Source organism: Chelonia mydas, chromosome 2 (assembly GCF_015237465.2).
Source record: "Chelonia mydas isolate rCheMyd1 chromosome 2, rCheMyd1.pri.v2, whole genome shotgun sequence".
Taxonomy (NCBI): domain Eukaryota; kingdom Metazoa; phylum Chordata; order Testudines; family Cheloniidae; genus Chelonia; species Chelonia mydas.
This window is the reverse complement of record NC_057850.1, coordinates 47,272,128-47,293,156: the sequence shown is the minus strand read 5'-3', so window position 1 is coordinate 47,293,156 and position 21,029 is coordinate 47,272,128. Positions and strand designations below refer to the sequence as shown.

Genomic DNA, 21,029 nt, shown 5'->3' with positions numbered 1-21,029 from the left:
AGTCGACATACCTTATGTCGAGTTACTGCGGGGTCTACACCACGGGGGTTGATGGGAGAAAATCTCCTGTTAACTTACCTTACTCTTCTCATTGGGCGTGGAGTACAGGGATCGACTGGAGAGTGATTTACGTTCGATTTGGCGGGTCTTTCTTAGACCCACGGCTAAATCGACTGCCGATGGATTGATCTCAAAGCGTCAATCCCTGCTGTAGTGCAGACCTGCCCTAAGAAATGGAATGGATGTTGCTTGGGCTCTTGTGGAATGAGCCTAGAGTGACTGTGGGAATGTAGCCTGAGCTACTTCAAAAGCTGTGATAATGCAGGAAGTTATCCACTGGGAAATTGTCTTTGTGGAGAATGGTGGATCATTCATTCAATCCACACAGGAGACAAAAAGCCAAGGTGATTAACAAAATGGTTTAGTCCTTTCCAGATAGAACACCAAGAACTGCTTCACATCTAACGTATGCCGCTCATCTGGATATGAGTGAAATTTATGGAAGAATATAGACCCCATCATTATTGCAGAAGGCTGTGTGGGGACCAAGACATCTTTACAGTCAGCTCTGGATGCAGCGCATGCTTCATCCAGACTTATGGCATACTGAAATGAAGCTGGTACCAGACCCCCAGATGTAGACTGCACTGGAATTGTCATTAGTACTGAAGATAGCATCTGCACGGGCAGTCTCCTCAGTATCAAACTGGAAGCTGCCTGAAACCCAGGGCCCTGGGTATGAGGTAGTGTAGATGATAGTGCTGACACTGATAAGTCGGGCACCAGTGCTGGGGGTGCCAACAACGCCGAAGGCAAGACCATCATAGTCGAATGCTCTTGAATGAGTGGTGAGTCAGGAACAGGCAGGCCCAGCTAGTCCACTGCTTCCTGATACATTGGCAGTGTGACAGGTTTCAGAGTGGTAGCCGTGTTAGTCTGTATCAGCAAAAAGAACGAGGAGTACTTGTGGCACCTTAGAGACTAACAAATTTATTTGGGCATAAGCTTTCGTGGCTTATGCCCAAATAAATTTGTTAGTCTCTAAGGTGCCACAAGTACTCCTCGTTCTATTGGCAGTGTGGAGACTGTTGGTGCTGACATCACTGTCATCAGTACCGGACTCAATGGACAACTTTGGGGCAGTACTGGAGTTGATGGTACAGAGTCGGTTGACGACCTGGCTCTTTCCCACTTACTGGGAGACTCATATGCCAGTCTGCATTCCTCCTAGATGGGGAGGAAGAAGAATGCTGGAGCTGGAGCAGCCTCAGGATGCTGGAGCAGCCTTCAGATGCTGGAGCAGCCTCAGGTTCGTTTTGTGGGTTCTTTTCTTTGAGGAACCAGAGAAAGGGGAATGATCCCTCTTCCTCCTGGGTGAATGAGTCTGGACATGGAACCCCAAGTCCATACTGGCTCAGGAGCTCTCTGAGGGAACCTGAGGATCTGTGGAAGTCCCTGGAGCTGAAGTGGGCCTCAGGGCCTGCTCCATGAGGTGCTTCTTCAAACACAAGTCCCTTGCCACCTGTGATCTCTTCTTAAAGGACTTGCAAATAGAACACCTTTCCTTAATGTGCTCTTCCCCAAGGCACAGTAAACATCAAGTGTGGGTCACTAGTAGATATAGCAACCCCACACAGTGGAAAATGTTTGAAACCCAGAGAAGGCATTACCTCAGACTAAACTCTAATACCTACATGACAGTAAGCTAACATTTAAGGTACTACTAAATGAACTATTTACAGAAATCCCCCCACTGAAACACTGTGATAACGAATGTGAGGTGAACACCACACTAAATGCTCTGATTCAAGCTGCAGGCGGTGAGAAGAAACTGAGGTGGGTTAGGGCAGCACCACCCTTATAGAAACCCTACAGAGGGGTTTCTAGGGCCAGAGAGTAAAAGTGCTGTCCTGACAGGTATTGCTAAGCAGAGTTCTCTGGCTTCAGTGTACTTGGCACGTGCATATTTGGGTGGACTATGTATCTGCAACCACTCAAAGAACTAACAGGTCTTCTAAACGTGAATGTAACATATTTCTGTCCACAAAAAATGTGAAGACCTTCTCCTTTTGTCTTCTTGTCCATTCCAGAAGAAACTAGAATTTTAAAGGACAGAGTAAGTTCTCTACTGACAGAGCACTCATTATGTTGTCCAGAATCAGTATGAAGCTGGTTGTCTAGGTCTCTCCTTAATTACAAGGCAAGTAAATCAGGAATGACATTGACTTAAACATTTATACTTGAAATTCACTCTTACTGATTCTTGTCAGAATCCTAGCAATCTGATGTTCTGATTTTATCAATAATTACACATGTTTAGCTTTAATTTTATGAGTAGGCCTAGTGAGTTCAGAGGGACTACTCGCATGTGTATCTGTCTGCAGGACCAAAGCCCAGGACTGGAGTTGGATATGAAAACTTAAGGCATATACTGAAGCTTATTTTTTCCTAGAAATAACCTAATTACTACTAATAATCAATGTTTAATAATACTGCCTTCTGTATGATCTTCCATCCCCAAATACACCTACTCCACTTTCTGCAGCATCTGGGTTTCTTTTGCAGATCTTCCATCAAAATATCGATCCCCTGCTTAACTTTGCATTGGTCATTAAGTCTGATGAAATCACAAGCTAAAGCTCCATGTTTGCACATTATTAAAGGTAATGGCTACAGCTGGATTAAGACATGCTTACACAGCCAGTTTCCTTTTCTTTTTCAAAGTATGTAATGAATCGACAAATTTAGGCCTCTATGGCTTTAAATTTATCACTGTCCTTGAAAGAAATTCAAATACTTTTATACATCTATACCTACAATATATACTGTGTAACTTTGCAATTTTTTCTTCGTTCTTTCCTTCATCTTAATTAACATCTATTCCTTGGCACTGGTTCCACAGTTGAGTGAGTCCCACAGTGAGCAGCCGTTGGCAGAGTATGCCAATACCTAAGCCTTCCCACTGGAGATTTTTTTTAACCACACGCTTAAGCATGACCTTCGTCAAAAATGACAGAAACCTGTGGGACCTCTTTCAGAACAATAACCATGGAGTCTAGAGAGGGTAAAATGTTATATTAAATTACATGATGCTCCCTTGAAGTATAGTCTGTCCCAGTTCTATTCCCCTGATCCTTTCAAATGATTGTAACACTTCCCATGTGCATACCTAAAAGTAAGTTTAATTTATGACCCGTGTTGCATTTTAAATGTTTAATTAAGTTAGTGGTTAGAGCTGACTCATAAACCCATAAAAATGGAAAGTGGTAAAGTAATTATTCACTCCACCTGCCCTCCAAATAATTAGCACCATTCATTACCAACAATCAGCAGTAATGGTGCTAAAAGTTAGCTATCCAAGCAGTTATAAAAATAAGGGCATACCTTGCAAGCAAAGCTGGGGGGAAAATCAACAAAAATCTTTTGCAAAAGAAGGACTTACATATTTCCTTTGCCATCATACACCCATCTGGTGCTGCCAATTCCTTCAAAGTCTGAGGCCCAGTAATAAATACATGCATTAATGTGCAAGATAAACAGCAGGTATCCAGTTGTTCGAATTACTCTGTAAAGGACAACATATTGCAAATCACAGCTGATATAATTCCAGGAAAACAGCTTGTTTTTATTTTCCCTTTAATATGGAACTCCCTGATTTTGATCAATAGCTGTATTAATGCCGGCTATTACTTGCCACAGTACAATATTACTTGACTGGTATTTGCCAGCTGTTTTTCCAATGTGCCATCTCCTGCCTCTGCCTTCCTCCAAAGGCCAAATGAATCACCTTCATAGAATAGTTGATACAGGGTCATTCCTAAATTATGTTTCTCTTAGGACATCATAAACCATTGGTTTAACTGGTTATAAATGTTTATAGAAAGGTGAAACTGTATTAATGGGATTGTAGGGTATGAATCAATGTATTTGCTAGACTCTGCTGAAGACAGGCTCAGGGCTGGAGCGGTAGGTGTTTCAGGTCAGAAATTATGTGTATTGACAGCTACACAAGGAAGCTTGCAAAATGCCTGTTCCTGCCTGTACTTTTGGTTCCTCAGTCTCTTAAGCACGTAATTCACCCAATTCTTTACAAAGGGAAATATGCTGCCCTCACTGAGCAGGCAACACAATTTTGATTTGAGTATTGTCTTTTATATAAACTATATCCTAAGTCCTTCAGCAAAGAGGGTAATGTAGTTTAGTTGCTACCTCAGGAGATGTCGGTTCTAATTCTAGTTCTCACACTCACTATGTGACCCTGGGCAAGTTTACTTACGTCCTCTGTGCCTCAATTTCTCTATCTGGAAAATGGGGATAAATTTATCCTACCTCTCTCACAGGAGACTTATGAGGTATAATCAATTAACGTTTGTGAAGCATCTGTATGGATGGCATCATGTAAGTGTTGAAGATTATTATACAATACACCTCATATAGTTTATAAATATGGTTACAGAGTTAAAATCATAAATCCTAAAGAGGAAGAAATTAAAAAGTATAGGCAAGGCAAGAGAGAATATATTTTCAGATGAGACTGGAAATGAGATGAGATGTAGAGTCGATACAGAGAGCTGTAGCAAGATTGTTCCATCTGGTAGGCGCTGCACGGGAGAAGGCCCTTGCACTAACAGAACAGAGAGGAATCTGGCGTTAAATGAGTGAAGAGGGTGGGGAGGAGGGAAAGACAAGGTCTGTGAAATTAGCTACAGCAATTTCTTAAAAGGTTTCAGGTAAGGAAGGTAATTTTGAACTGGATTTTGAAATGCATGGGCGTCATGCACACTGATCAAGTGCAGTGAATTTCAAATGGTATCTATATACCAGGATGATAAGCACCTAAGAAATACTTAAGATTAAGATAAAAACATAAGATGAAGTTCCAAAACATCTATCTCTCTTTAGCTTAGCAGATATTAGGTTGTATTACAGAGATAATATTCTCCCTTCCTTTTGAATGTAACTTCTGTGCCTAAATCTCATAAAATATCTGGTTTGTAATGCAAGAATCCCAAGTCTGTTATATTTCAGACAATTACATTTAAATGATAAAGTGTCAAGGAAGGGATTCTTGCTCCCATTGCGGCAGCATACAAGAACCATATAATCCCCAGAGCTGCGTGGAGGAGAATTTTCCAGGTGCAGGCATTACATACAGCAACCTATGCTGCTCTACAAGCCACCCGCCACAAAACTTGGTATAAGGCAAATGGCACTGCACAGCTGCAGGCGAGGGGATGCGGCTGATTAAGTTGGAAGCAGCATTATGGGCATTCTTAGCAACCTGGTAGCCTACAGGGTAGTGCTGTTACTTAGGAGCTGTTCTGGTTCCTAGAGCAGCCTGTAATAAAGAAGGCACAAAAGTCATGTAAAGTCACCCATGCTTTCACTATCCAAGGTCTGTGCTGCATTGACTCTCACCCCATGTTCAGCTAAGACAGTGATTGGGGGAAGATTCTGTACATAGCAAAGGCAAGGTGAAAGCAGTGCATAAAGAAAAACATTCAAACCACCTTGGTATCATGACTGCTGCAATGTGCCAACAAACTACAACACAGAATCTCACTTCAGCCATAAGCAAAGGAAGTCTCCAGTAATGATCCCATTAAATAAACCCTTTATGGGTCTTCAGATTCTGTCTGGTATGGTGACATGTGCCCCTGATCCTGTAAACACTTATGAATGAGAGTAACTTTACTCACATAAGGAATCAAACTAAACAGAATGGGATTACTCGTGTGAATAAAATTACCCATGTACATTAGTGTTTGTCTAATGAAGAGAGACAGTTAAAAAATAACAAAGAGGAGTTGTTTGGGGTTTAACATATTCAACACTGTGCTTGATTGACAACCTGGGAGACAGAATGCAACCCCCACAACCTCAAAGGCTTTGTTTGGATTGGTGGGGAAAAAGGGTAATGGCTCCTTTAAGGGTCCCCCCACCCTTGGGTTGGGAGTTGGGGTGACCAGTAGTGGAGAAAAGGCATCATCTGAGCCAGTGGATGGGCTGGTGGGGCTCAAATAAGCCATTAACCCCTGCACACCTGGGGGAGGGTACCCTGTCCCTCCACCCTGAACTCCCTTTCATGCCTGGATTAACAGCTCTTCTCTTCCCTTTTTGGTCTGTTGTAGGCATTGCATTAGTTGCCTTTTTTGGGACTGGGAAATTTCATGCCTGGCATCTTGTCTTTCTTACCGCATGTTCAGGACAGTGGTTGAAATTTTGTGCCAAACTTTGCATACTGTAAGTCTACCGCCCACGTACCTGTAGATGTATGCTTTATCCAGGATAGCTTCTAACCGGTCATTGAACTCAAAGAAGGTCATATGCTAGACAGAAACCAAATGAAAGCAATCGAACCATGGTCCTTATAACATATATTTTTCTAATGGGACTGACATTAGTTCACATACATATTTTGAAAATAATGTATTTTTCACTTGTCTAACATCCCTTAAACATCTAGTTTAAAGGTGAACTGCAAAGCTAAGATGAAAATTGAGCTCAGTATAGATTTTGGTGTTGTTTGTCCCTATTAGCTATGTTATGGATGACATCTTGTCATTAGGGGAGTCATTTCAGTAAAATTTGGAGCTGGGCAAAGTTATGTCAGCATATAGAACATTACAGGATATAATATAATCACATATAAAGTTGGGGGAGGCAAAAAGTGGCTTATACAGACCCATGAAAAGACTGGGGGTGGGGGCAAACCAACATATGGGAGGGGCAACTGCCCCCTTTGTCCCATAGTAAATGATGTGCCTGCTTGCCATTTACTGTGATGACTGATGATGATGATGAATGACTTTTTACTCAGTGAAAAATGTACTTGCTTAGGCTGAACGTAATTTTGCCAAAGTAAATTAATCATTAAAAAAACCCCTCTCCCCTCATCTTGAAATCCCTGTCACTTCCTAGTTAGCTGAGGGTATCCCAGACTGTAACATCAAAACATGAGGTCTCATGAGGAATTTTTAAAGGTTAGTTAATCTACTCCTGGGTTGAATTCCTCCCACTTTAACTATTTTTACTTTAGTTTTGCTATACGCCTTTAACATTAACAGGCACTTTTGTTGTTTTCTGTCTAGCACAAATTTACTTGCCTGATATTATATAGTGTTTTGCTTTACATTCTTCTTTACCATTTTGATTCTGTGTTGCCAGTCAGGACATTAAAAATCAATCAAACCAATGACACCCATTCTTACCGGCCCAAATTTCTTAGTCAGCATAAGGCTGCTAAATATGATAAGGGAAGTTTTTTTCTTTAGGTAAACCTTTGACATGAGTTTGCATATAGAATAGACTTCCAGAAGGGTTTTGCCACTATAACAGATGCCATTCCCATTGTGCAGTGCTTAGATAACGTGGTGATAAGTGCTTTGTACATGTAACAAAGAGAGAGATTTTGACATTGACTAATTCAGCAGGGAGTTTTTCAAGGGCAGGAATAGTAAAATGCCAGGGCCAAAGGGTGGCATTTAGCCACTAGCCTGAGTTGGGGTGGGAGGTGGGTGGGTATGTGGAGCTCCACTGCCCTATTGGCTGCTCAAAAATAATTGGGCTGATGCAGGGAGGCTGTGCAGGCTGCACCTTCCCATGATCCAACTGATGTGTTCTGCAAGGTGATGTAGAGATGGGGCAGAGTTATAATCTGGCTTTTTCCCACCCCCTCCATACTGGTCGCCATACACTTCTTGCACTTGATAAGAAAAATATGCTTATGTTTATTAAATGGGCAGTGTAAGATATATGTTGTCCTTAACCATCACTTGCTTTTAAGTGGTTGAATTTTGTAAGTGATGTGATAGGTAAGCAGTAAGTACATGATTCTCATTTAGCAATCTTAACTGGTTGTTTTTTGGCAAATTAAATAGGGTATTTAAAACTATTTCAATGTAAACTAGTAGAAACAAACTAGTCTAGATTACAGAAGACTAGTTTACAAGTCAGAAAGTAAATATAAGTAAAATCAGCTGAAAAATAACCAGAAACGTTATTCCTATTATTAAAATGACATATTTTACTTATTTATTTGGTGGTAGTTTGAGTCTGTAGCTTAGATTCTTAGAAGGAGGAAGCATTCACAAAATCACAAACTAAAGACTCCCAAATATTTGTACTAAATCTTCAATAGGTGTTAAACTTTTCATATTTTCCAGTGGACAAGCAGTCATAATAAATTCTCTGGTCTTACCTTTAACACCTTGTTTGCTCTAAACACTGGGTTAAACCCAAAGATGAAGTATAAAACATCAAATGGTATTATTGATGCCACATCAAGCTGTTGAAGAGCACAGTTCAATTAAGACTTGACAATGACTATAACTCGTTTACATTCTGTAGTGAACATGGCTAGATTTAATAATCATTGCACATGAAAGCTGAACAGTCAACAGGCAGTGGCCATCTATCTCTGAGTAACTGACAAGCAACACCATCTCTAGGAAAATGCCAGGAGCTTTCTTCTGCCCTTTCTTATGCTCCACACGTCTCAGATTTTCATATAGTTACTGAGGATTATTAACAATGTCTTGGATATTTAACTGTAGCATTGCTGTTAATAATTAAATGATGTGGGCTCAGTTATGGTGCCGATGAACCTGAAACATGCTGAGGGCTTAGGAGAGGGGGGCGATGGTTCACCTCACAATCATTTCTGAGAAGTATTATGATTTTCAAAGCCATAATACCTCCAGGGACCTGTGGGGAGCATAAGGAAGGGCACTCCCTGCTATAACTATACAACAGGTGTAGGCACCGCTTCCTCCAAGACAACCATTCTCTTCTATCCCATTTAGGGTCTTTTATTGCCCACATTATCAAAGATTCTATGTGCCTTCTAGCAGTGCATTAAGTGTATTTTTCACATGCGGTTCCCTCTTTCTTCCTGATTTTTTCCAAGTGGAAACTCTGCTTTGGGGCGATAAAGGAAGCTGTACCAACCAGGTGCTGTGTCTTAAAAGGAGCTGCTCCTGGAAGTGGCTCCTGGCTCAGACCCTACTCTGTTGCTGCTTTGGTGAGGGAGCAAAAGGGGCTCATGGAGGTCAGAACCCTGCCTTCAACCTCCCCCAAAATGCTTCCACCCCGAGAAATGCCTTTAGCCACTAGCTATTGATTCCATCCTTTTTCTCCCCAGTGCTGAGAGATGGATTGTACCTGACTCCTGAAAAAAAAGTACTGACTGGGGAAGGAGTGTCCCCTGGCCACTCTCTCCTCTAATGCACCCATGCAAGGAAAGGCAAAATTTAGCCCCATACATTTTAATATGCAGTGACAGTTAGTATTTCATTAACTGATAAATTCCAAAATGTAGTGTAGCCCAACCCTGGGAGCTGAAGAGAATCATCAACTCCCACTAACTTCAGTAAAAATCAAGGGCACTCATAACTTTGCAGGATTGAACCTAAGACACAGGCCCAGTATACCTACTCCATCACTTTGCTTTCAGGTTGAATCCCTTCCCTGCTCCATTGTCTGTATTTGGTCTGTTTGGGCTCTGATCCTGCAAACACTTCTGTGCCGCTTAACTTGAGGCATTCAAGCCCTGCCACTGGAATTAATGAGACTTCTTGTGTGTTTAAAGTGGAGCATGTACAAAAGTGTTTGCAGGAGCAGGGTCTTAGGTTGTAATTTCAGAGGTGCTTGGGGACCTGTGGCTCAGTAATTTCAATACAGTGTCTTTTTACTCTTGCTGAGAAAATTACATTTCAGAAAAAAATGCAATAACTGTCCTAAAATAAAATGGGTCCTTGATTTTATCTAAGGCACTGAGCTTTAAAAGTTAAAAGGAGTTTTAGATTTACTTGCGTGGAGCCAAGGTGATATCTACTATTTATGATCATGTGTTACTATCACAAGTACATACTAGTGTTTCTTATTTAAAGTTACCATTTGATTTTAAGCTGGGCACAGGCTTCTTTCTTTAACAAATCTCTACTGAGCCAGAGTTTTGGAATCTAATGCATTCACAGAGTTATCTCCCATTGCAGTCAGTGGGAGTCATACAGCCAAAGGCAATATTTTTATTAATGAATAAACAATATTTATGAGCATGGCATTTGATTTAACTGGTGAGAAGCTAAAATGACAGTCAGTCAGGGACCCTTCAGTATGATCTCTCTGTCTACAGGGAATATTGGAGCATGGAAAGCTTTGTGGAGTTCCAAGGCTAAAATTTAAAGCATTGAAACAACTCTAATGTAGCACACAACCTACTCACCTGAAACCTCAGAGAATTCTGGTAGTAGTTCTTCATTTCTACTTTGTCTGACTAAAATTATAAAGAAAGGGGAAAAAAGCATAGTTAAGAAAAATCAGCCAAAACCCTGTCCCTGATAATGTTCAGGCCAGGGTTTGACCCTGCACCCATTAAAGTCAGTGGCAAAGCTCAGTGGTTCAGAGCATATACAGGGACTAGTTCTGAGTATCTCTGAGAGGGATCGGGCCTTTGAAAGCTAAATAAATGCATTTAGCATTAGCATTAGAACAATCAACACTGAATTCATTAATAATGATTAGCCATTTATTTTCAAATTGCTCACCATGGGAACTGACGGTAATACCTTATTAGGAAAGGCTAATCAGAAGTCTCTAAAGGACTGCATCTATTATTATACTTACTGTATTTATATCAGAGGTGTTTTTTAAAATAACTTTAAAATCTTAAGGGTTTTTTCCATACCAAGGCAGACCTATTTTCTACCTTCCCTTATTATCACTTCACAGCTTTCAGAGAATTGCAGGAGTTCAGACTAGATGATCATAAATGATCCCTTCTGGCTTTAAAATCTATGAATTGTACAAACAGCTTCAAGTAAAAGAAAAGTGGTCTTCCTTATGCTACAATTTTAACCTTATTCACAACACTCAAGTTTACTGGGATTTAAGAAGGGTTGTCAATGACTAACTTGGCATGGAAAAGTATATTTCTTTGCACTACAATTAATATAAACACACATTATGTCTATTTGAGACCTGAAAATAGGGTTTAAGTAATAGCCTATAGCACAGAAGGTGCAGTGTAATATACAAAAACACTGAGTTAAAGCTGGTTCCAAGTTACAGGTGGAAATACCAGTCAGAGGGTATGTCTACATTGCAAATGGAAGTGTGATTGCAACTCGTGTGGGTACACATGAGCTAGCTTTAATTTCGTGTGGCTAAAAATAACAGCGATGATGAGACAGCAGGGGCTGTACAAACCAATATATACCCCTCACTATGTACTCGTGTTCCTAGTCTGTGCCGGGGTCTGTGCCATTGTGTCTTTTCTGCTATTTTTAGCTGCACGAGCTAGATTAAAACTAACTTGTGGATGTCTATCCAAGATGCAATTACATCTCTAATTGCAATTTAGACATATTCTTGGTTTTGAATTTTCATGTTGCTGTGCACTTGAATCTAAGCTCATTTTTGCATGTTAATTTCATTTGTTTATTAAACTTGCTACTGAAACAAAGTAATCATGCAAGGGGGAGAAGGGCCCAACCAAAATTCCATATCCGAATGCCTCTGAAACAGGGAAAAGTCCACATTTGGATCTGAAATTTGCAGGCAGGTCCCATGTTTACTGGAAGGCTATGCTCCAAGAGTTGGATTGGGAACATGTGCAGGAAAATCAGCAGTAACTCTTCGGTAGATTCAAAAATTCTAGAGAGGTAGAACACAGCAAAGTGTGCTTGTGTTCAGTTTGCTTTCAGATATGATGGGTTAGATTCACCCCTGCTGCCATAAGATGGTGCAAACTACATCTTTCAACGACAGCGAGCATCACTGCACACCCTTAGCTCAACAGAAGCTTCATGGATCCCTCCTCCGTGAATTTTCTAGCTCCTCTCAAATAAATTGCCACATCCCAGTTCTTCCTAAGCCACTCTGTTCGTGCAACTCTAGATGAAGTGTGTTTGTCAGTATCAGTGCCCTCTCTACTTACTATCAGATGCTTAAAAACAACGAGGAGTCTGGTTGCACCTTAAAGACTAACAGATTTATTTGGGCATAAACTTTTGTGGGTAAAAAACCCCACTTCTTCAGATGCATGTTTTTGATAGCTAAGTAGTCTCTACTTGTTTCCTTCTCTTCATCACTGACTTCTGATTTTTTGAGACTTGCTGCCTTTTGAGGTCAGTAAAGAGGCTGGAAATTGATAAGTAAATCTCTTACCAAAGGATATTGTGAGGAAAAAGTTTGTCAGGTTAGAAGGTGGCCAAAGCTTTTATTTAATTGACCTCTGTATATGCATTTGCCATGTTCCCCATATGTAATTGAAGCATAACCCACTGGGCTAGTAGAAAAGCCTCTGTTTTCATCTGCAACATCTGTACTATATGAGTGACTCCGTGGAGAGTTGCAAATTTCACACACATTTCTTTGGCTATATTTCCATGTGGTCTCAGGTGCCAGAGAAGCTGCGTCGAGTTGCTCTTTTCCAGCTGTGTAATTTGGTGAGTAAGAGCTTTAGATCTGATCTTGCTGCTATCTTGTGACACTTTTGAATTTGTCTTTACCTTTTCAATGGCTGTTGTGTGTAATTAGAATACTGGTGTAGCATGTACAGTATGTATGAAATGTATGTTGCCTCTTTTCCAAAGCAAAAGAGCCAAAGATCAGTGCAGAAGCACATAAATATACTTGGATAAATAAAGAAGTGCAGGTGTGCCTTGCAAGAAAAAGTCTATTTGAGGTTTAAACAAGTTTCTGCTTCATGTCTAATAATGTAGTTCAAAGTACAATACCTAATGTGGAAATTCCACTTCCCACTGTTACTTACTATTATATCTCCACCTTTTACAAATTGCATTCGGGGCTGGAACACCAACATATCACACAAGTAGCAAATATCACAAATGGTGTCTACAAGGATCCAATAGAATATGTTGCTTGATGTTTGTATTGGGAACACACAGCGCAGTGGAATGAACCAGCAGTTCCAGTTATAAGCAATGGTAACGATCAGGAGCCACACTACATAGCGGCCATCTGGAAAAGAAAACAGGAGCTGGTGACTTAATCTGTATGAAATCATCATCTTTTTATTTCTCTCTGTGTTTGGAAATAAAGCGCTCATCCTCCAGGGAAAGCAGTGCAGTTTGCAAATTTACCAGACATTTGGAGGAATAAACACTGGCCTGGGAGGTAGGAAATCCTGAGTTCTAATCATGACTAAGCCATTCCCTTGCTGTGTAACTTTGGGTACGGCATTTCACTTCTCTGTGTTTCCCCATCTGTCAAACAGGGATGCTGATGATAGTAATACTTATTCACCTTGCTCATGGAGTGATGTGAGGATGAATCTGTTCATATCAGTTCATTGCTTTATGGGGGCAATATTAACACTATTTAGGAAAAACTTTTTCACAAGAAGGGTGGTGAAGCGCTAGAATGCATTACCTAGGGAGGTGGTGGAATCTCCTTCCTTTGAGGTTTTTAAGGTCAGGCTTGACAAAGCCCTGGCTGGGATGATTTAGTTGGGGATTGGTCCTGCTTTGAGCAGGGGGTTGGACTAGATGACCTCCTGAGGTCCCTTCCAACCCTGATATTCTATGATTCTTTGACTATGTAGTATGAGGTGAGATATGGGCTCCAGCCCCAGCCTGAATGTCTACACTGCAGTGAAATAGCCCCTTAGTCTGAGCCCCGCAAGCCCAAGTCAGCTGGCATGGGCCCGCCGCGGGTTTTTAATTGCAGTGTAGACATACCCTGAGTCTTCAGAATGTTTTGCAGCATTTTAGACATGAGAATACCATTGAGTTTAATTGGTGATTTACAGTCCAAAACCTGTGTAACACTTCAGACTCAGGAGTGGAAGTTCACTCATTTCACTGTTTTGACTTATGGGTTTCAGAACACTTACACTTTTCTGACAGGTTTCAGAGTAGCAGCTGTGTTAGTCTGTATTCACAAAAAGAAAAGGAGTACTTGTGGCACCTTAGAGACTAACAAATTTATTTGAGCATAAGCTTTCGTGAGCTACAGCTCACTTCATCGGATGCATTCAGTGGACTTCTGAAAGATCCCAACCCTTATAGTTAAGAACAGAAACAAAATGTTAGATGGGTTTAAGCTAGAACAGTTTCTGTGGAGGAGAGAAGATCACCCTCTGCCTTTTATAACACAGCATGGTCTGTTAAATGGAGTCTGGTAAGAGCTAGGAGTCACACGTGGAATTTATTAAAGGAAGAGGGCTGGATTCACTTATGTTTAAAATAGGGCTTTAAAATAGTTTGAATGGGAAAAAGTTAGAGACTGAACAGAAAATACAGGTGCAGGGTTTTTTGGGGGGAGTACTTATAAAACTTGTTCAGTTTGGGTAGAGTTGGATTTTCATGACAACTCTTCGTTTGGCTTCCAAGACTTTTCAGCACTGCAGGGGCAGTGGCCCTAGGGGATCAGGCACTGGACTGGGAATCAGGAAACCTGACTTGTATTCCTGGCTCTGCTGGTGAGCTTGGACAAGTCTCCTCACCTCTTTGTGCCTCTGTTTTCACTCTCACCATTTCTCTTTCTTGGCTACTGTTGACACTGAAAGCTCTTAAGGGGGGACTGTCTCTCACTACACACTTGTGCAGTGGGGCTCTGACCTCAGATAGGGCACCCAGGTGCTATTTTAACACAAGTAATACAAATTTTTATCCTGCCTTTGACACCTTCCTTTGACTACATTTGGTTTACCTGTGTATGCATCTATACTGTCTGGTAGCTCCATCTTCTTCAGGTATTCTTTCAATGGTGGTTTCTTGAATTTACAGCACAGCATGTTGCAGTAATGATCCTCTGGCTTGGCATCCTCTTTCTTTTCTTCGTCTTTTTTCTCTTCTTCTGGTGGGGGTGGTGGCAGAGGTTTCTTTTTTGATGGAGCTAAGCATGTGAATGTCACAGAAGGGAACATTTAACAATGGCATGCACATGCCTCACTGTTGTGACAGATCTTGAGAGCCCCAGCATATTACAGGCCATGCAATCGACTCCTTAGTGTTTATTGCTACAATTTTCAGTTCTGTTTTCAGTTAGAAAACAGATTGGAGAGTAAATTCAGCACTGACATAGGCAGGCACACTCCAACTAACACCACCAGGATATTTAGTGCTGGGTGTCACAGAGGGAAATGTGCTTCTACACTATCTTTCCCTGGGCAGTCAATGCTGGTACAATTACACACACGCTGGATTGAGATGGGGTAAGGCAGGAGGCACCCAGGCACTTATTCTTGCATGACTGTTGTAAACTTGCCATGGATGGGACAGAATTGCTCTGGGACCAGTTCTGCCATACTCGAGCTGAGTTTCTTACTCCAAAAGTAGTCGCTTGATTTCAGTGGGGCAACTTGCAGAGTAAGACACAACTGAGTATGAATAGTAAATTGGCAAACTGGACCATCTATAATTTAAAAACTAAAGTAAGTGCCAGAGAGAGGGGGAATAGGTTAACTGACACAGAAGTAGTTAAAAAAAATCTGACCACGTCTTCCTGAGCTGTCAAAGTTTATAATAGTTTAGACACTCATCCTGACACTCATCCTACCTGCTATCTTTCCCAACTTACTAGAATTCAGGAGATCAATAAATAGCTTCTGAAAAAAATGCAGAATATGAAGATTATACACTCTTCCTCCTCCTGTGCAAAGGAAGAAAACAAGCTTTTTTCTGAAGAGGAACAACATCAGTACTGTGTTTAATTATTTTCAGGTGAGATGTATTACCTTGCGCTGCCTTATCCCATTCTAACCTACATACCTGGCATATTTAATGATGCTGGAAGATTATCGCCTGACCTTAAATTTTGTTTACTTTTACAAAAGACATCTCATCTCAGTATCACCTATGTACCTGCATGTGGCATGTATCTTTGATCCCTAGGAATACAGATAAAATAACCGAGATGAATCTAGAACAGAGGTGGGCAAACTACGGCCTGCAGGCCACATCCACCCCGCAGGACCCTCCTACCCACCCCTGAGCTCCTGGCCCTGGAGGCTCGCCCCCAGCCACTCCCCTGCTGTTCCCCCTCCCCCGCAGCCTCAGCTCACTGCACCGCCGGCACAATGCTCTGGGCGGCAGGGTGAGCTCCTGGGGCCGGCAGCTGCAGAGCCCGGTCTGAGCCGGTGCTCTGTGCTGGGCAGTGCGGCTGTAGCGCCGCCAGCCACCGGTGCTCCAGGCAGTGCGGTAAGGGGGCAGGGGAGTTTGCGGGGGGGTGGTCAGGGGTCGGGGGGGTGGATGGGGTCGGGACGTTCAGAGGGCAGGGAACAGGGGGGTTGGATGGGGGCACTCGGGACAGGGAGAAGGGGGGGTTGTATGGGGCAGGGGTTCCGGGGGGGTCAGTCAGGAATGGGGGGGGTTTGGATGGGGTGGCAGGGGGCAATCAGGGATGAGGGGTCCGGGGGTGGTCAGGGGACAGGGAGCAGGGGGTGGTGGATGGGGCTGGAGTCGGGGGGGCAGCGTCAGGGGACAGGGAACGGGGGTGGGGGTGGGGGTTGGATGGGGCAGGAGTCCCAGGGGAGCTGTCAGGGGGCAAGAAGCAGGGGCGGGGGGTTGGATAGGAGGCGGGGGCCAGGCCATGCCTGGCTGTTTGGGGAGGCACAGTTTCCCCTAACCAGCCCTCCATACAATTTCCAAAACCTGATGCAGCCCTCAGGCCAAAAAGTTTGCCCGTCCCTGATCTAGAAAGTAGTTTGAAAATGTTGATCCTGAACAGTCATAGTTGGAGACTTACTTCTATTAAAACTATTTCATGAGGTGTCTCAATGGGTTTAAATAGGCCACATTCTCAGCTTGCTATAAGCTAACACAGGGGTTCTTCAAACAAGAGTATACGTACCTCTGGGGGTATGCAGAGGTCTTCAAGGGCGTACATCAACTCATTTAAATATTTGCCTAGTTTTACAACAGGCTACATAAAAAGCACTAGCAAAATCAATATAAACTAAAATTTCATACAATGACTTGTTTATACTGCTCTACATACTATATACTGAAATGCACGTACAATATTTATATTCCAATTGATTTATTTTATAATTACACAGTAAAAATGAGAAAGTAAGCCATTTTTCAGTAACTTGCTATGACACATTTGTATTTTTAGGTCTGATTTTGTAAGCAAATCGTTTTTAAGTGAGGTGAAACTTGGGGGTACGCAAGAGAAATCAGACTCCTGAAAGGGGTACAGTAGTCCGGAAAAGTTGAGAGCCACTGCTAACTCAGCTCCATTGATTTCAGTAGAGATATGCTGATTTATCCCAAATGAAGATTTGATCCATGATTCTTGAAATATTATCTTCCAGCATTTTAAACTCTCAGAATAGGATTTTCATCTTTAAACCACCAAATAAATAGTTATCTTTTGAGAACTAAAGCAACTTACAAGCTGTAGGACTGCTCTCAGGAGAGGACAGTAGTGGGTCAGTCAGTTTTTCTTTATAGACCGATGTTCTTGCCCTCATTTTTTTGACAATCTCTTGCAGCTGGGCTTCAGTATACTCACTTACAACCCGGCCTTGAGATGAGCTAATTAAGACAAAAGAAGAACAGTTTAGAGTACTGGAAAGGAATGAAAGAAAACTATCAGCATCAATGCTATGACATGAGTAGAATTCAAATACAAGGGCCAGATGCTGGTTTGTGCTAAGGTTCCTTTGTGCTACTGAAGTTATAATAAATAGGTAGCCAAGAAGTCTCCCAGGGTATGTCTGCACCGTAGTGGAAGCCCAGGGTCAGTGGAACTTGAGTCAGCTAACCCTGAGTTTGAGAAACCAGGGTCTGAGCATCTACACTGATTGCTGACCCAAGATGAAGAATATTTTAACCCAGGCCAAAACCTGGGGCTCCAGCATCCTCACTGAAGTACTGCAGACTTCCTACCATTGCCCCATAATGTGGCTACTCTGGCCCTTTGTTCATGGGGCAGTGTGGGAAATCTCGACTGTCCACCCCACATGTTACAGGGGGTTTGAACAGCCCACCAACACATCCTGCAGAGCTATCCTTTTGATCTGCATGCTCCCAGCCATCAGAGACAGCAACTTGGAGGAGGCACCATTTGAAGAACTTTTCTTATTTGCACTTTCATTCCTGTTTCTGGTAATTGACAGAGCTTCCTTGAGACAATGGTGGACATTTCAGCAGTGTTTTCTGACCCATTGTAGGCACCTGACAGAGCTAACGATAGGATGGGTGTGAGGACACAGACCTGATGGACTCCAACTTGCTCAGGCTGCTTGTGACACTCTATGTAGCTGCTGATGCCCACTATGTAGACCGATGCTTCTGGAGCAGGGCCACAAGCACAGACTGGTGAGGCCACATCATCCTGCAGATGTGGGTCCAGAACTTTCACATGAAGAAAGATTCATTTCTGGAGCTTTCTAAGCAGCTTGCCCCAACCCTCCTGGATCACAAAACATGCATGAGAGCACCCATACTGGTTCTGAAGTGGGTTGCTATAACCGTCTGGAAGCTGGCTATCTCAGACTGCTACAAGTCTGTTGCCACCTGCTTTGGTGTTGGGAAGGTGACTTTGAATAAAGTGGTGACAGGTTTCTGAGGCAATCTGGCATGTGGTTTACCCCAACGTGACAGGAATAAAAGATGGCTTTGAGAGAATGGGGTTTCCACATTGCACTGGGGCCACTGATAGGATTCATGTGTCCATAGTTTGCCCTCCTCAAGGAGCACATGAAACCGCCAAGGTTACTACTACTCCATTGTTATGCAGGCCCTCATAGATTACAGCGGCTGATTTATGAACATCATTATGGGCTGCACTGGTAACAATCATGATGCCAGGTTTTTGACAGTCAGGAATCTACATTCATGGACAGGTTGGGCCACTAGTCCCACCAAATGACATTTTCATAAGTGGAGTTGCTGTCCTCACTGTTATTCTGGGAGACCCCATATACCCCATTTTGCCTTGGCTTATGAAATTATATCCTGGTCTCAGAGGTTCTAGCAAAGAAGGTTTAATTATACTTTCAGCAGGTATAGAGTGGTGGTTGAATGTGCATTTGGCAGACTGACAGGCCGGTGGTGATGTCTACAGACCTGTTTGGATTCCAGTGTTATCTACGCTATCTGGATGACTGTGGCTTGCTGTGCTCTTCACAATCATTGTGAAACCAGAGGTGAGCCATTTCCCCCTGAATGGATCTGTGACAGTGATGGACTGCTGAACCAGTACGCCCAGCTTGAGCTGGATGAATCCAGGCAACAGAAGTCAAGGATGCTCTGTGCTCCCACATTATGGACTTGCATGTGCCCATGGAAGAGGGAGAACAGTACCTTTTATGAATATATGTGTGTATGGTGGGTTTCATTGCTTGTGGGGGAGGGTTTTATTGCAATGCATTGTACTTATAAATGATATGGCAGCTTATGGGATAGGGGTAGGGGGACTCACAATATGGGTTGATGTAAATAACTCATTGATGTAGATAGCTGTATTGAGAATTATTTTTTGCATACAGCTTCCCAATTGTCCCTGATCGTGTGTCACTTTTATTATTTGAAACACACATTAGATGATGTGATGTAGTGATGGCAATACCATTTTTTAAAATAAAATAAAACCCTTTATTTTTAAATATTTGTTGGAAAGGTACAATATTAACCATTGCCAGACAGGCCAGCTGCCGTTAGCACACTAATGACACCAAAACCTTAAAAAAAAATCCCCCAGAACAAAGTGCATTTACAAGTGCAAAAAGTGAAACCATTAACAAGATAGAAACCCCCGACTGTTATGAGTCCCCTGGCCCCCCATTCCTCTTGTCCTCCCTTCCATGTTTGCCACCCGCTTGGGGCCAGGGAAGGGCAGTGAAGGTATCCAGAGGGGAAGGGTGCAGCCTGGAGGACTTCATGGGGGCACATTTGCCCTGTGCAGCCACTGACAGGGCCAGGCTGCATGGGCCACCCAGTCATAGAGTTGTCCAAGCTGTTCCAGGACTGCTGGACAGGGTATTGCACAGGGGATGCTGGCCATTAGCGATAGCATCCACCCAAACAGTTCCTTCTGCTCAGCTCTATCCCCCTCCCTTAACCACTGTTCCTGTTCCAGGAACTGCAAAGCAAGTGTCTGCTCCCACTGTGAAGCCAGCCTGAGCCTTTCCTTTTGCCTTTCAGAATGTTTTTCCTCTTGCCGAAAGTCCCTCTGTCTTACGGACTGGACCTGTTTGTTGATCCTGTCCAGAATGTCCATCAGAAATCAACATGGAAACGCTTTCTCTTGGAATGATCCAGGAAGGTTTGGTGTTCCAGGCTTCCGCTCCAGTAGAGGTTGATGGGCCTGGAATAGGATAAGACACGATGAATTATTGTCTCAAGTTGCTCAGTGCAGGAGCTCAGAAAAAAAAATCTGGTTTGGAATTTCAAGGACTTAAAATGTTACTTTTTAATACTGAACTACAATATCTTGAAAGAGGGATGCCTCAGACCACAGACTCCCTGGACGCAGCCTGGTCAATAGCAGTGAAAGAGGTGCAGAGAACATTGTAAGTTAAAAAAAAATCATAACTGCTTTTTTTTCTAAAAATTGCAGACCACAGTGGCTTTGGGGGAGATCAGTGGCTGAGACATGCTACATAAACCTTCTCTGACATTTCAGGCATTCCACATTTTGGAGGACATAATGCATTTTGGGGCGCCTCATTGACAGAGAGGTGTTATTCCAAGCTGCAAGTGGGAAACCAGCTGTGCATGCCCTTGAAGCATTTAAGCGGAGGGTGACCAACAGCACATTTACAAATGGAGTGTGCCTGTCAGCTACTGAGATGGACCTGAAAAATATGCCCTGCCCCCAAATATGGCTACCTATCTGGAGTTTCTGCTAAGGGAAAGTCTGCAGCTGTCAGCACCCAGGATTGGGTCACAATTCATGAAGGAATCAACAATATTAATAGATTCATAGACAATAAGGTCAGAAGGGACCCTTATGATCATCTAGTCTGACCTCCTGCACAATGCAGGCCACAGAATCTCACCCACCCACTCCTGCGAAAAACCTCTCACCTATGTCTGAGCTATTGAAGTCCT

The 21,029-nt window shown here is 42.6% G+C and overlaps 1 protein-coding gene across 1 annotated transcript in view; it reads right to left on the bottom strand.

Annotated features, from left to right (window-relative positions):
- The window catches only part of CNGB3 (cyclic nucleotide gated channel subunit beta 3), a 118,353-nt gene that overhangs the window by 40,317 nt on the left and 57,007 nt on the right, over positions 1 to 21,029 (bottom strand). Inside the window, exons 4-10 of the mRNA XM_043539389.1 lie at positions 17,365 to 17,507; positions 14,677 to 14,862; positions 12,776 to 12,984; positions 10,226 to 10,276; positions 8,201 to 8,287; positions 6,265 to 6,329; positions 3,443 to 3,565 (exon numbers count right to left, since the gene is read on the bottom strand). Of these exons, the coding sequence (XP_043395324.1) occupies positions 3,443 to 3,565; positions 6,265 to 6,329; positions 8,201 to 8,287; positions 10,226 to 10,276; positions 12,776 to 12,984; positions 14,677 to 14,862; positions 17,365 to 17,507 (864 nt within the window). The remainder of the gene's footprint in view (positions 1 to 3,442; positions 3,566 to 6,264; positions 6,330 to 8,200; positions 8,288 to 10,225; positions 10,277 to 12,775; positions 12,985 to 14,676; positions 14,863 to 17,364; positions 17,508 to 21,029) is intronic.